The sequence below is a fragment of the Pantherophis guttatus genome, chromosome 4 (assembly GCF_059756535.1).
Source record: "Pantherophis guttatus breed Tessera chromosome 4, ASM5975653v1, whole genome shotgun sequence".
NCBI lineage: Eukaryota > Metazoa > Chordata > Lepidosauria > Squamata > Colubridae > Pantherophis > Pantherophis guttatus.
In genome coordinates this window covers 109607245-109623928 of record NC_142066.1, presented here as the reverse complement: position 1 = coordinate 109623928, position 16684 = coordinate 109607245, and the positions used below count along the sequence as shown (strand labels likewise).

The window sequence follows — 16684 nt, the reverse complement described above, 5'->3', positions numbered from 1 at the left end:
TTTGTTTGCAGCCTAAAAGCAGCTATACCTTCTAATTTCAAACAGCTTGGAGGAAGTTGGAGCATCACCATGAGGCTTGGACATCACAAGGAGCTGTTTTACACACAAGTAAACTGTGTTGTGGTTTCTGCAGCATTTTTATTTATTTATTTTTTATTTATTTATTTTATTTTATTTATTTTCTGTGGCATTTGTGACCATGTTGCCGGTCAAGCCCTTTCTAGCACCTGAATTACCCTGATTGTGCTGCTGCCGCTTATAGTTACACGCAAACAAACCATGTTGCCGGTTTGGTGTGAATGCAAGTCTGGACTGCACAGTGAGTAATTTAGCTAGGCTTGTCTAGCAGATTTGGCTCCAGAGCTAATTTTTTCTATAATTCCTTATTTGTACTCTGTTATAGTTATGGCAAATACTAGTGATTCTGAAGGGTCTTCCCCAAGTCAGCATCAGGCTGAGTGTTCTGTACTTAACAAGCCCAGATTGCGTTCTAGTAAGCTCTCTGCTACCACCCAAGCCAAACATTCTAAATAATCATCTGCAACTGCTGAGAAAGATGCCCAGAGAAGGTATTTTGCAAAGGCTCAGGAACAGGCTGGGCTCCTAAATCCCCAGAAGTTTCTAGGGATCAGAGTGGGCCTACTAATACCTTAACTTCATCCTTACAACCACAGGATGTGCAGGAGGATCAGCCTAACTGGTCTCCCACTGTGCCTCAGGAGTCACAAGGGTTTCATGCTGTTCCCTTTCAGGAAGGATTTGTTCTGGCCCCAGTTCAGTCTCCTTCAGATTCCTTGCAGGGGCTTGGCAAACAGCGTTCAGCGCCATCTGCCACCTTTATGCCAACAGCAGCTGGGCTCCGCCCTCTAGAGGCAGCAAATCAAGGGTTATCTTCAGAATTGTGTTATGCTATTGTGCAAACTATTACTCAAGGCATTCATGAGGCACTGGCACAAAGACGGTTGTTGGCTCCTGGACATCCAGGTCCTTCAAGGCCTGATCCTATGCATCACTCTTCACATAGACATAGAAATTATATGGAGGAATCACATCATGCTTCTCCATCAGTTCACAGCGAGGCCTCACTGGAAGGAGAGGAGGAGTTAGGTGATTTTGAAATGTCAGGTGATGAGGGGATGGCCCAAGATAAACCCACTTATACAGGTTTATTTCATCCCCATCTCTTTAAAACCTTATTACTTAAGGCTAAAATGATTGCTAATATGGGGCAGATGGACAGATCTATTGCAGATTCTGAGGACTCTCAGGATCTTTGTGCCAGTCTTTTTACAGAGCAGGTTATGACTCAGGAAGTTATCCCTTCCCCAAAATTTTTTGCTGATGTGATTCAAAGGCAATGGGAACAACCTACTTCAGTTCCAGCAATTAGTGGCATGGACAAAAAGATATACACAGTGGAGAAGGAGCTGGAAGAGTTCCTACAGATTCTGACAGTAGATTCCCCCTTAGCCAATTTGGCTTCTGCAGCCATTCTTCTGATAATGCAGAAGGATTGAAAATTGAGGATAGGAAGACGGATTTAGCTGCACGCAAAACTCACCAGGCAGCACCTTGGACAGTTAGGTCTGCTGCAGCAGCTTCCTTTCTTTCTAGAACATTGCTCTTATGGCTGAAACAGATGCAGGACAGGGCATCTCCAGAAGATGTCCTCCTCCAACAAGACATCAGTAAACTGATAGCTGCAACAGAGTATACAGCGGATGCGACTCTTAATGCAGCTAAATTTGCCTTCAGAGCTCTGGCATCCAGTGTCGCTTCCAGGCGTTTGTTATGGTTACGCCAGTGGAAAGCAGACATGAGGTCTAAGTGGTGTCTGGCAGCAGCCCCCTTTAAAGGAGGTCAGCTGTTTGGAGAAGTGCTAGATCCCATCCTGGTAGAGGGGAAGGATAAAAGGAAAGTCCTACCTCAGTTGTCTAGGAAATCAGACAGAAAGGTCTACTCCTTATTACCGTAGGCAGCCCTTTCGGAATACTGAGGCTGGGTTTTCTGCCTCACAATTCCACAGACAGTATTCCCACAGTTTAGACAGGTCACATAAATTCCAACGTAACACAAGGTTGATGGTCTCAGCAGGATCTGCTCAACGACATCAATTGGCTGGAACTGCGAGCAGCCCATCTGGTGCTGCGCCACTTTCAGGCCGAGTTGTCCAATCAACACGTCCTTCTGTTGATGGACAATGTCACCGCCAAGGCGCATGTCAGGAGACGGGAGCACTCAGTCCAAATGTCTCATGCGCGAAGCACGGATGCTAGGCCTTTGGGCGGAACGCCATCTGCTGTCGCTGTGGGTGGAGCACATTGCCGGGACTTCCAACTCCAAGGCGGACTGGTTGAGCAGAACAACAATCGACCAGTCCGAATGGAGGCTCCACCCAGATCTTTTCCATTTCATAACAGTCCACTTTGGGACTCCGGTTCTGGACTTATTTGCCAATCCGCAAAACACTCACCTACCCCGGTTTTTCTCCAGGTACTGGATGCCAGCAGCCGAGGGAACCAATGCCCTTCGTTGTCCGTGGCCGGTAGATCTGTTGTATGCCTTCCCTCCCATTCCTCTGCTCCGGAAGGTAATCAAAAAGGTCTTGGAGGAGGAAGTGGAGGTTCTCTTGGTGGCACCTCTTTGGCCGAGACATCCATGGTTTGTGGATCTGATGTCACTATCCATCTCACGTCCATGGATAATACCATGGATAATACCATTATCCATACGTTGGCCATTTGGCACTTGAACGGGAAGCCCTCAGGAAGGGGCACTTTTCGCCCGAGGTAATCTCCACCATTCTGGCTTCTAAGAAGGCGTCGATGATTAGGATTTATAATGCCACCTGGGCATCGTTTTGTCGCGGAAGGAGGGAACTTAGTCCCTCCTTCCACGACAGTTCCACAGGTCCTGGATTTCCTTCAACGGGGTCTGAAGAAGGGCTTGTCTACCAATACTCTCCAGCGCCAAGTTGCTGCCCTGACAACCACCTTGCCAGGTGAGGGACTTCTTCCTCTTTCTCAACACCCTAAGGTGCACAGGTATTGGAGGGGGGCTGCCAATCTGTTACCCCCAACAGTTCATAGATATCCGACCTGGGACTTGTCGATGGTATTGCAGGTTCTTACCTTGCCGCTGCGAGCTACCACTCTTAGACTGTTCACGTTCAAGGTAGCCTTCTTGGTGGCGATTACATCTGCATGCCAAATATCTGAGCTAGAGGCTCTTTCAGTGCGCCAGGATTTGTGCATTTTTCACCCAGACAGAGTCATTCTTCGCTTGGACCCAATGTTTGTGCCAAAAGTAAATACCTGGTTCCATAGAGCACAGGAGGTTATTCTGCCAGACTTCTGTCCGAATCCGAAGCATCCACATGAAAAACGCTGGCATACTTTGGACATGCGTAGGGCTCTTAAGAGATACATCAAACATACACCTTCCTTCCGTCGCACAGAATCCTTATTTGTGTCGTTCCAGCCCATGTATATGGGGAAGAAAGTGTCACCATCCACCATTGGATGTTGGCTCAAGGCTTGTATTGCCTTAGCGTATGAGCAACAGGCCGTCCTGTGCTACGTCGCATTATGGCATACTCTACTCGAAGTGTGGCAACCACAGTGGCCTGGGCGACATAAGCTTCAATTTTGGAAATCTGCAAGGCAGCCACTTGGGCTTCCCCTTCTCCGTTTGTGAGACATTACAAGTTGGACCAGTATGCTTCAACAGAGGCAGCATTCGGGAGATGTGTATTAAAAGGACTCCTACCGACCGAGGGGACCCTGGACCAATCTGTTTCCCGTCCAGCAACAATTTAGCTTGGGTATATCCCATGCTTGGACACTCCAAGCAGCGCACAGTAGAATGAACATTGGACTTACCTTGAACATTCTTTCTATGTGCGCTGCAGGAGAGTCCAATCCCACCCTGGCTTGTGCTGGTCCAGGGTCCAGGAGTGGTCAATTCTTCGGATGGGCTGCGTCTTCTCTGGTTCCGGTTTCGTTGAAAAAACTGAGGCTCGGCCGGAGGAAGAAGGTGTGGCCAAAGAAATTCCAACTCAGTCTCTGACAAATCAGACTAAATTAACCCATGCTTGGACTCTCCTGCAGCGCACATAGAAAGAACGTTCAAGGTAAATCAACGTTCAATCACCCAAAACAGGGCTGCCGGATGGCTATTTGTAGACACAATAGGGGCAGAGAAGTAATAGTATTTCACAAGACAGGCCTTAATCTAATCTGGATTCAATCAAGTTCATCCTTTGTTGAGTGCCAGCAATAGCCTAGATGTCTCTTCTCTCATTTCATCTCCCTCAATTACTTCATGAACCACAGGGAGTGACAGGATCAACAAAAGGGGAAAAGTCACATGGGTGCAATCTGATCCAGAGCCTCAGCCAACTCCCTATTCCAAATTATAATAGTAATGAAGACCATGAAACAGAGCAGAGATTAGCCCCAAGCTTCCTCTGAAACTCACTAGCGTCCATTAGTCACCAGGGATGAAGCAATTGTTTCAATCATTTTCTTTCCGTAGTCTTTGTAGAAGCTGAAACCCAGTTTGAAATTTAAAAATAAAATAAAGATTTTTTTAAAAAAATATATAATCTGGATTCTAAGACCTTCACTTTAAATTTGATCTCAAATAAAATGCCAAAGTTATTGGCATTATTGTATTAGATAATGACTGTGTTTTCTCATTTGGAAGTAAGACTTAGTGATTAATTGTGACATCTCTATTATTCATTTAATTAGGGATCACTTGAACTTCTTGCTACCTGCCTAATTTACTGTTCATTTTTCAAAAACATGTTCTCCATTGATTAGTGTTTGTCCTTCATGGTGTTATGGTCAGTTACTAGGAGCTGATGAGCTTGGGATTTTGAAAAAAATCTATTCAGACGCTACAATTTATTCACCTCTAACTCAGAATACCTGCCCACCCGGCAGTTCAAAAGTATGCAAAAGCATGTAGGTGAATAGGTACCATTTCAATGGGAAGATAACAGTGTTCCATGCACTTTGGCATATAGTCATGCAGGCCACATGACCACAGTGTCTTTGGACAATGCTGGTTTCCTCAACCAAAAAACGGAGATGAGCTCTGCCCCCTAGAATCAGATACAACTGGACAGAGGAACCCTTACACTTACCTTTAACCCAGAATATTACAAATGACATTACATTGATGTAATGAGCCATTTTATATATTCAAGAACAGTATTCTAAATTCAAGACAATCTGACAGCACAAGTTTTTCTGGACTGTAGCATTTTGGGCTTCAGGTGGTGGGTCACAGTTTTATTGTTCTCTGTAAGTCGGTGAGGCCCATCAAAGCCTTTCTTAACAGAACTCAGAGAGTAGTGTGGTCAGTACTGGCCACCAAGACTGCTTTTGTGATTAGTTTTGAGCAGCATGCCTAAGTGCACCAACGTGCCTACCGTCCCTGTCCTAATATTCCTTTTTACTTACTCTTTTCATGTATTCAAATTATGTTTATACTTTTACCTGTTATCTTATATATGCTTGACAAATAAACTTATGATTATGATTATATCAGTTCTTATGCTTAATTATGTATATAAAGAAAAATGCATCCACATCATATTCAAGATACTGTACATGAAATATCGGGGATGTGTGAGCGGGAAACATATCTTCCTGTAAGATTTACAATCCATCTTTCCTTTAGGAATTTAAGGCAGTGTACACAATATTCCATCCACCCACTTTTCTCCTGGCGAACATTTCCAAGCTAGGTTGACTGAGAGAAAATGACTGGTTCATGGCCCCAATGAGCTTCTGTGGTTGAAGGTAGACTGGGAACATAGGGCTTCTTAATCTTAGTCCAGCATCTTAACCACTATATCATATAGACTAAGAAGAAGCATCTATTTGTGGAAGCTGCATTTCCATCATTGGACAAGTACCACTTCAGGGTCTTGATTCTATTGATGTTCATCACTGAAAAGTTTACAAGTTAAGTTATGCAAACTACTGTTCTCTTAAGAAAAGTTTAAAACATAGAAAATGAAATATTGACAGTATTCCAAAGAGTAAATTTATATCAGACCCTGTTTCCTGCTTAGCTCTCAAAATTATTATAAGAACAAAACAAACCATTGGTGACAAATAGCATTGAATACAAATGTGCTGAATGAAGTTATATATCATGAAGAAAGGAGTACATTTATTTTCAGATATGGACATTTTTAGCCTGAAAATCTCTTCAGTTAACTTTCTAACCTCCTGTCTGTATCTGCATTTCAGTTTACAGAATAGAAGAGAACTGATTGAGAGGCGTTGGTTTGAACTATCTCATGGTTAAAGTACTTTCTGTATCTTGACATACTCTTTGACATGGACAGGCAACACTGGATTAATAAAATCACTATTAAAATGTTTTTATCACCAACTAAATATTTGCATTAGCTAATTTCAATTAGCTTATTATTACAGTCAAAAACCAGTATAATGAAGAAGAATAGCTAATTTACAACTCGTATTAAATTTCAGCATGTTGTAAAACAGCATGTCCTTTAAGCCTTTATATATTAGAATGAATTCCAGAAAAGTGTTGGAAGTCAGACAGTAAGACCATTAAATTTATTGACATATAGTGATTTTCTTTTTAAAATTGGTATGTAGGCAAAGAAATAAGTAGTTTGGTTTCTCTTTAATATTTAAAATATACACAAATCCGTATACTCTAGTCAGATTTTGTGTTATCATTCATTGCTGAAATTTTGTATGAGGTAAAATGGTTGTCATTTGTAAAGTTCCTGAATTATACACTAATTATAATCTATAATTATAGATCTTAGCTTAGCTAATCTTAGCTATAATCTAAACATATTACAAAAACAATCTGCATTAATTAGGAATATAACAGCTATTTTGCAAGTTAAAAATTGTAGGCAAAGGTTTAGCTTATTACCTATTTTCACATGTACAGCAAAGTGTTAATAACCATTCCATTCTGTTTTCAATCTCTGACAATCTTACAAAACTTATTCCATTTTAAACATTGTTTTAAACATTTTAATTTGAGTGTTTTGGATATTCAATGACTATCCAGTACACCTAATACAAGCATATTTTTGAAATTTAGCCATGAAGAATGATCTATCATAACATTTAAAAAAACCTTTACACTTGTTAAGTAGTATTATTTTTTAACTTTGATCTGGCCTACAGTACTTGCTTCCCTGGATTCATTTTTTATCCTGCTGCAGTCAGAATTGACTCTAGTGATTGCATGGTATCAGCAGAATTAAAACATCTGCTGTAGAGATTAATGAAAATGCAAAACAAAATCAATCTCAAATCCAAATAATAAGTCAAATTATGGTCATTCTTCACTAGGGAGCAGCTTAGGCTTCAGCATCTTTCTGAAAATAATCAGGGAAGGTATCAATCTAAGTTCCACCAGTAGACTTCCAAAGAGCTAACTCTTTTCCTGAAAAGGAGCTCTTTCTTGGCTCAGCTCTTTTATTTCTGAAAAGTAGGAGACTAAGAGTAATTTATCCTGAAATGACCCAATAGCCTAGACCAATTTTGGCTAGAATACACAACTGCGATTCTAGTTAGCATTTTGCTCTGCAGCTTTTCTATCTATGAAAAAGGATCAGGAAGTGAAGATTTATTAGCATTATGGATTACAACTATCTATATGGGTGTTTCATTGTAAAATGCTAGTTATTAATACTGGAATTCTCATTGAATATCTAGTTCTTTGTCATGGAAAATGGATTTTTACAAAGTTAAAAACTGGAATTATCACTGTAACAACAACTAGGAAATTACTTATATTGCACTCTAGTCTAATAGAAGATAATACAGTATTTGTAGCTTCTGGTTGGAGTCCTTGGTGGTCTCTGCTTGTAGACATTTCATTATCCAACTATGTAATATCATCTCTACAAGTAACTGTTTATGTTCTGTGTCCTGTTATGTACTGTAAGTTGTCCTGCCAGTATTGGGAGGCATAATTGATGATTCTTGGTAATTCCTTGATTAAGGTTTTTTTTTCCTGCTTGATTGTTTCTCTGGTGTTAATCCTTGCTTATCTGGTTTTTGATTGCTGGAGAGATCTGTTCTGATTTTTTTGTTTCTTTCTTAGTTTTTTATTGCCTTCTGAGTGTGTGTAAATATGGTTTGTCTCTACATGTCTATTGACATGGTTCATATATCTGAACAACAAACATTAGTTGGAAAAACCAAGAAGAAAACCACAACCTTACTAGGGCAAGCTCCTGTATATAAACAAGAGGCAGACCCTACACTTTTTGGTGATGTTACCTAGTCAGGTAATAAAACATCTCAAAGTTAACAAACAAGCTCAGAGTGCACAAAGGACTCAATTGTAGTCCAAAAAATCCTCATGAAGGGAAGAGATAAAGCCTTATCAATATATAGAATAATTTGACTGGAAGAATCACCCTGTTACTGTATCTTTATGAATTTGCTCAAGGGCCTTCTATAGCTCTAATTATTTTTCTCTCATAAACATATTCCAGCAGTGAAAACTGTTGTTTATTGTGGAATACTTAATAGTTCACTGTTGGTTTTATATGCAATTAAATGCACTTGAAACAAAAGTTCATTCAGTTGTGCACAAAAAGTGACTTCAATTTTGTTTCTTCCAAAATAGTCTGCTATATATTTTGAAACAAGCACATTAATAACAGATTATCTTAATTACAGAGAGCAATCAGAGAACAATATGTCTTGCTTTTATAATGTGTAGTTAATATGCAGAGCTATATGAATCAATAAGGTGATGATCCCATGTTTTTTGTGTCACCTCTTACAATAATGTTTCACAGTCTTGGCAGCTTTAAAATTGGACTTCCACAACCACACATCTTAAAGTTTCTGAGATTGAGAAATACTCTCTTACAATATCACTTTACAATTGTTCATGCATAATCCAGCTGCCTCTCTGGGTCATTTATCCTTTCCAGTTCACATTTTGTAAGCAATCCAGTCACTAAGAATGAGTGGACGGCCATGAAAATTGTTTAAATAAATAAAAAACAAATTCCTCAGTTTGGAGAGACAGAAAATCAAGCACTGATTGTGCCTCATTCTCATACCTAAGTGTGGTAGAGAAAATAAATGTACAAATAAAATGGAAGCTGCACCCTTCTGCTTCCTGCTTTTTAGTCAAACCTTTCTGATCCAAAGACAGATAAAGCCCCCTGCAATCCCATTTAAACAAAAAATAGAAGCCTAGACCACCTAGAGAAAAGTTCCATCTCAATCAGCCTTATTATTTTCAACATTCCAACTCTTTAGTAAAGGACTTCCCAGCTCTAGCACATACCTGAAAGGCCCACTTTGCAAAATTGTACAAATAATAACCGGCAAATCAGATTCCTAAGATTTCTCACCTTATAGGCCTCAACATCAGTAAAAACTTTGCTTTTCCGTTTTTAGGCATCCCTATTCTTATAAAGCAAGTATCTAGTGACTGTTACAATAAGCATGGTTTCTTTGCCTCAGTATGGTAGATTGGGGAAGTTCCAGCCAAAGCATGGAAAAACAAATCTTCCTCTTAACTACAAGAATCATGTTTTGTGAAAACAGGGAACTCTGACAGTCTTGAAACCAAACCCTCTTTTGCAACTCTGATTTTTCCAAAGACTATAATTTCTTAATTTGAATGTATAGTAAACTAAAGACATCTTGAAGCGTATATTTCTTTCCCAATGGGTTGTACACAAATGAAAAACATTTACTTTGATATTTCAGCCTGATATCTCATTTTTTTTCAGTAATTGAACCAGTAAATTAAAAAAGCCACAATCCTGCCCAATATATAGAACTGCTGCTATGAAGTCATAATGCAACTTTCTTTTCCCCGTTATCAGTTTCATTATGTAGTTGAGTCACTACTTTTCTGAATATACTGGGAAATTGCATATGTTAACTATGATTATAATATGTCAATTTTTAGCATTTTATTCATCATCATTATCATCATTTTAGCTATTGTCTATCCATTGCAGGATGAAGGTCTCTTCCGCACGTTTGGTCCTGAGCTTTCTTTTGTCAACTGGGACCACAATACTTGCTGATGCCATCGATCCATCTCTTTCGTGGATGCTTTTTATCAAGTGGGATCCATTGTATGTCTGTTTTGGTCCACCTGACATCAGCTCTTCTTGCTATGTGACCAGCCTATTTCCATTTCAGTTCTTTTACTCTCTTCATGATATTGTATATTTTCATTTGCTCTCTAATCCATATGAGGTTTTTCTATCTTGTCTGGTAATGCAGAACATGTGTCTTCCATGGCTCTTAGTGCCACTCGTAGCTTTTGTATTGATTGTGAGGTTAATGTCCATGTTTCACCAACATATAATAGAACAGGTAGCTCATACTGATCGAAAACTTTTCTCTTCAGGCACAGGAGATAGTTCTTGAAAATTATGCTCAGTGTGCAAAATGCCTGCCAAGTGCCAACCTATTATAGCTATTTATTTTCGTGATTTTATTTGTATTATATCTTATAGTTTCCAGCCAGAAGTTTTTCACACATGTTGGATCTGATAACCAGCCAGCACAATTGGCGCTAGCTGAGGGAATTACAGATAAGATGTAAAATAGCCAAACAGAGCCATATTGAGGAGGCTGCATGGCAGCATGTATTTTCCAGTCAGTTCCATAGTTCCTTATATAATAAACCAAGTTGCAAAACAGATCTCTTAATTCTCTACACTGTGTAATTTACTTTTATTGTTGAAATGATGAATGGAACTTTGCAGTAATTATGTGCTTCTTAAATTACATCTTGAAATAAATAGCTGTGCTCGATGCAGTAGCCATGATTTCATATATGGAAAACTAAATGTGTTATTAATGCTGAAAAGAGACAAAAGAGTCATTTCTGTTTGTCCAAGGTATCAGCAGTTTATTTTGCCTTTATTGTACTATACAGCATGGGTGCCCCAAACACAAGTCTGCAGATTCTCCTACAGGGCGCCCACGGCAGTCATGCCTGGTACTGACATGGCTGATATCCAATAGGACCGAGTCCACTGGAACTTTCAGCACCGCCCCTTCCTGCTGTATTCCAGTTTTTCGACTCGGTCTGTTCTTGGACAGTCGTGTCTGTAATTTCCTCCATAGCTTTTCAGTGAATTCTCCTCTGTAAAAAAAGAAAAAAAGAAAAAGAAAAGACCTGCCTTCGATTGCTCTGACTCCTGAGCGGCTAGGACTGCCGGCTGGCAGCTTCCTTATCCTTCACACGCGCACGAGCTCGTATATCTTGCTCCACCGCGTTGCAGTCCTTCTCGCCTCTTAAAGTGGCGGATCGCAGCGCCCCCGATGCTCCGCCTCACAGCTGACCGGCGCAAGGCTATTTCGGTGCCGTTTTCGCATCCTCCTTGGAGCCAGCAAATTTCTGAGGGACGTGGTGAGCGGTTGCTTCGTTTTGGCGCTTGTCCAATTCGTGCCATTTTCCTTGCCCCTTCGCGCCAGTTCTGACGCTAAGTGACTGGGCAGCTGCATTGCCGCTTTGGATATCGGCGGCATTTACAAAGCCCGGCTCTCCGCTTCCCAGCTGATCGGCGCTTACAGAGATTCCGCGCCGAATTTAAACCCTCGCACCGAAGCCGTAAGGCTAGCGAGGAACGGGGCAAGCGAATTCTAGGCCCTGAGGCATTTGGGCGCCATTTTAAGGCCTCTATCTATCTCAAGATGGCTGAAGCTTCGGTCCGCTCCAAGGCCAAGGGGAAACATCATCATGATGACCCTGGTGAAGGCCCTTCAACTGGCCATAAGTCTAGGGTCAGGGCTACGTCCTCAGATCGCTCCGCTCGCCCCAAAAGCTCTGCTCTTTCTAGAGATGAAGACAGGCGTCACAAGGCCATGGAGAAGGCCTTTGAAAGAGCCAGCTCTCAAGCAGCAAGGAGCCCGTTCATCCTTCCTCTGCTCCAGCCTGCTCTCCTCGCGCCTTGTCCCCGGACAGATCTGTCCAAGGAGACTCCTCCTATGCTGCAGAAGTGGCATCGGTGTTCCCATCCCCTCTAGAGGAGCCTCAGGTTCAGGACCAGAGGGGCCCCTCCTCCACTCAGGCTACTCAGGGGCCTCCTCCTTCTTCTTCAGTTTCCGACGCCAGCCACCCTCTTCAGGCGGCTCAGTTGCCCCTGGATATGCAGGGATCCCTGGCTGACCTCATCTCAGAGGCTATCGACCAGGGAATTGCCCAAGGCATTCAACAATTTCAGCCAGTTGTTGCTTCTTCTGATAACAGGCAAGTGGCCACATACTCCCGTCATCGTTCCCCTCACGAGGAATCCGCTGTTGATGCCTTTGACCGTGACTCCGCGACTCAAGACTCGCTTTCAGAGGAGGGGGAGTTACCTGAGCAAGACCTTTCTGAGGACGAGGGCCTTGAGCCTGATCAGCCAGCATTTGTGGGTCTCTTCAAACCACATATGTTTCGCTCTTTAGTTTACAAGGCTAAGACGACTATCCGCCTAGGGCTCGAGAGTTCTTCCTCGACCAATCTCCCTGAACAGGCTGACCCTTCTTCTGCTCTGTTCCAGGAGCCCAAGGTGCACTCACATATTATCCCGGCTCCAAAGTTATTTTCGGAGGTCTTAAAATGCCAATGGTCTTCTCCCAGCACAGGCCCTATCCCCAACAACTTGGATAGGAAGTTTTACAATTTGGCTCCGGAATTTTCCAACCTTTTGCAGGTACCAACCGTGGACTCACCCATCATAGCCTTGTCCACCTCTGCTCCCCCAACGGGGCCTCCTGAGGATTATTTGCGACCTGAAGAAAAGAAGGCCGAACGGACCCTTATCAAGGGCCACCAAGCCTCCGCTTGGTCTATCCAGGCTTCCTCGGTGGCATCTTTCTTCAATCGCGCATCCATTTTGTGGTTGCGCCAGCTACAAGATCGCATTCCTGCTTCAGACCATCGTTCTCATCAGGACATTAATAAGATCCTTGCAGCAACAGAATTCTCCACTGATGCCACCCTCACTGCCTCTCGATTTTCCGCCAAGGCCATTGGTACCTCTATAACGTCGCGACGGCTCCTTTGGCTCCGGAATTGGCAAGCTGACGCTAGAAACAAGTGGCATCTGGCCTCTTCTCCTTATTCGGCTGACAGGTTATTCGGAGCTCCGCTGGATCCACTGTTGATCGAGACTAAGGACCACCGGAAGATCCTTCCTTCCATAGCCCGGCGTTCTGAATTCCATTCTCAAGGCTCCTTTCATGCTTCATCCTTTCGGGGCTCCGATTCCAACTTCTCTCAGCACCGCTCTCCCCGATCCTTTCCTTCCAGAGCTTCCCAGCAATTTGGAAACCAGGTCAGACAGGGACCCCGTTTTCCACCAAAATCCTCATTTCGTGGGGGGAGGGGTCACCCCTTTAGACGGTCCCGCTAAGGATCTGTCTGATTCCTTGATTGGGGGCCACTTGTCCCATTTTTGTAACCAGTGGGACTTATCTGTCTCTGATTTTTGGGTAAGAGATACAATACGATTTGGCCTTAGACTTGAATTTCAATCCTGCCCTCCTAACCATTATCTCCGTTGCTCAGTCTCTCTTGACCCTATAAAAAGGGCTAGAGTCAACCAGGCTATTCAGCATCTCCTGGCCATTAGGGCTATTCAGCCTGTCCCCTCTCTGGAGCGCAGCAGGGGGTTCTATTCTCGGTTATTCCTGGTCCCCAAAACCTCGATTGGTTGGAGGGCTATCCTTGACTTGAAGTCTCTAAATCGGCATATCAAATATCGCCGTTTTAAAATGCAGTCGCTCCAAACCATTCTGCTCTGCATTAGGAAGGGGGACTTTATGTCTTCCATTGACTTAACGGAGGCCTATCTCCACATTCCCATTTTCCCTCCCCACTGCAAATTTCAAAGGTTTTCCTACAACGGCCAACATTTCCAATATGCGGCTCTGCCCTTTGGTCTTTCTTCTGCCCCTAGGGTATTCACTAAAGTCATGGCGGCCCTTATCGCCCACATTAGTTCTATCCCTATTCGGACACTTTTTTATTTAGATGATATTCTCATCCTGTCTCGATCCCTGGACCAGGCCCATGGGGATCTAGACTTGGTGGTGTCCATTTTGCGACGGCATGGCTTCTCTATTAACTGGGACAAAAGCCATCTGTCTCCTACAACGTGCCTCCAGCACCTGGGGGCCGTCATTAATTCTTCTGCCCTCCAAGTTTCCCTGTCACAGGAGCATCAGACGAGTCTCTCTGACCTGGCCTCCAAAATTCGTAGGCGGGGCTCTGCCTCTCTATTAGATCTCTCTAGCCTTCTAGGAAAATGGTTTCTGCTTATGGCATCGTGCCATGGTCTCGCCTCCACAGCAGGGAGCTGCAGTGGCTGTTACTCCCTTACCAACGGCGTTGGACCAGCACCTCGGCATCCAAAATTGTTCTTCCTCCAGCAGTTTGAGACTCTCTGAGCTGGTGGACATCGTCAGCCATTTCCCAGGGCTCTTCGTTCGGGGACCAGTGCTGGATTGTTCTCACCACAGATGCCAGCCTCTCGGGCTGGGGAGCACACCTGGAATCGCATGTAGCACAAGGTCTCTGGTCCCAGGCGGAACGAACCCTGAACATCAACATCCTGGAATTGAGAGCCATTTACCTGGCCCTTCTCAGTTTCAAGCCTCATGTTCTTGGTCGGGACGTCCTCGTCCTCACGGACAATGTCTCGGCCAAGGCTCATGTCAACCGCCAGGGGGGGGACTCGCTCCCGGTCCCTGATGCGAGAGGCTCTCCAGTTGGGTCTCTGGGCAGAAGTCCATCTGTCTTCTCTCCATGCCGAGCACATCTCGGGATCGGCGAATTCCCAAGCGAACCCCCTCAGCTGCTCCCTCATCGATCCGGCCGAATGGAGTCTCCAACCCCTCCTGTTCGAGGAACTATGCTCTCAGTACGGCCGTCCGACTGTGGACCTGTTCGCAACACCCGGCAATCGGCAACTACCCCGCTTCTTCTCTCGATTCCCTTCTCCGGGAGCGGAAGCGGTGGATGCTCTTCGGAGTCCCTGGCCTCACGAACCGCTCCTCTACGCCTTTCCCCCTCTGCCCCCCTCTGTCTCCAGGGTCGTAAGGAAATTGGTGGCGGAGTGGGCGGAGATTCTTCTCCTGGCACCACACTGGCCTCGCCATCCGTGGTTTGCCGACCTCATGGCCCTGTCGGTTGCTCCCCACTGGAGGATCCCCGACGACAGGATCTCCCTCCATCAGGGTCCGCTCCTCCACCCAGATCCTCAGTCCTACCAACTGACCGCATGGCGGCTGAGCGGCTCCTCTTAACCAGAGCTCAAGTTCCTCCGGACGCGATCCCCATCATCCAGGATGCTCGCCGTCCATCTATGCTCTGGATCTATGGCTCCACTTGGCGTGTGTTTTCCTCTTGGTGTCATGGAAAAGGCGTTTCACCTACCGACATTTCGGTGCCTCATCTTCTAGGTTTCCTTCAACAGGGGTTTGCTGCGGGCCTTGCCCCTAATACGCTCAGGCGACAGGTAGCCGCTTTATTGTCAATTCTTTCCTGTTCATCAGCCACGCCCATCACCAATGATCCACTCATCAGATCCTTTTTGAGGGGCGCCACCAATCTCCGTCCTCCCACGGTTCACCGTTTCCCGTCGTGGGACCTAAACAAGGTCTTATCTGCCTTGATGGGTCCCCCATTCGAACCCTTATGAGAAGTTGGTCTCAAGTTTTTATCGTTTAAGGTTTCGTTCCTCATTGCTGTGACCTCTGCTCGGCGCATTTCTGAGCTGGCTGCCCTGTCCGTGCGGTCCGACCTCTGCATCTTTCACACGGACAGGGTGGTTCTTCGTCTAGACCCGGCGTTCGTCCCAAAGATTAACACCATCTTCCACAGATCACAGGAGCTCACGCTTCCGAACTTTTGCCCTTCTCCCTGCCGTTGCCAGTTCATTTGGCACAAGCTGGACGTTCGCCGGGCCCTCAAGATTTATGTCGCCCGTACTGCTTCTTTCCGAAGGTTAGAAGCTCTTTTTCTATCCTTCCAGCCTTTGACTATGTTATTCGAAGCCTTCCAGTCTCCTCAGTTACTATCGGACGGTGGCTCAGAGCTACCATTGCACTGGCCTATGTAGCGCAGTCCCTGCAGGTGCCTGCCAATATCACGGTGCACTCAACCAGAAGCACCTCCACCTCCGTTGCCTGGTCCACTCAAGCGCCTCTGGATGAGATCTGCTGGGCTGCTACGTGGTCTTCGGTTACTCCTTTCATCTGGCACTACCGTCTGGATGTCTACGCGTCGGCGGACGCGGCCTTTGGCAGGAGAGTTCTGCAGCAGGTCCGGCCTCTCCCTCCCTAGGAGACATCATGCTTTGGTATGTCCCAGGCATGACTGCCGTGGGCGCCGTGTAGGAGAATGGACGTTGGTCTTACCTGATATGCCTCTTCTCTGACTGGCACCCACGGCAGTCAGCCCCATCCATTCCGGCCGTCCCTGGGTTCGGTGGGTGGGAAGTCTTTTATTCTCTGCTTTGTTTTACAGACACTCCAGTCTGCTGGACAGCCTCGCCTCAAAACTGGAATACAGCAGGAAGGGGCGGTGCTGAAAGTTCCAGTGGACTCGGTCCTATTGGATATCAGCCGTGTCAGTACCAGGCATGACTGCCGTGGGCGCCAGTCAGAGAAGAGGCGTATCAGGT

The 16684-nt window shown here is 44.7% G+C and overlaps 1 protein-coding gene across 7 annotated transcripts in view; it reads left to right on the top strand.

The window, feature by feature from the left end:
- LRRC3B (leucine rich repeat containing 3B) overlaps positions 1-16684 on the top strand; it is a 90390-nt gene that overhangs the window by 62874 nt on the left and 10832 nt on the right. For 2 of the 7 annotated variants that reach the window (XM_087892532.1, XM_087892531.1), the window contains exon 1: positions 10142-16682. The exons of 4 other annotated variants lie outside the window; for them this stretch is intronic. In XM_087892532.1, the coding sequence (XP_087748658.1) occupies positions 12161-13411 (1251 nt within the window). In that variant the 5' untranslated portion in view covers positions 10142-12160 and the 3' untranslated portion in view covers positions 13412-16682. One more of the 7 variants, XM_034404043.3, reaches the window with a different exon arrangement.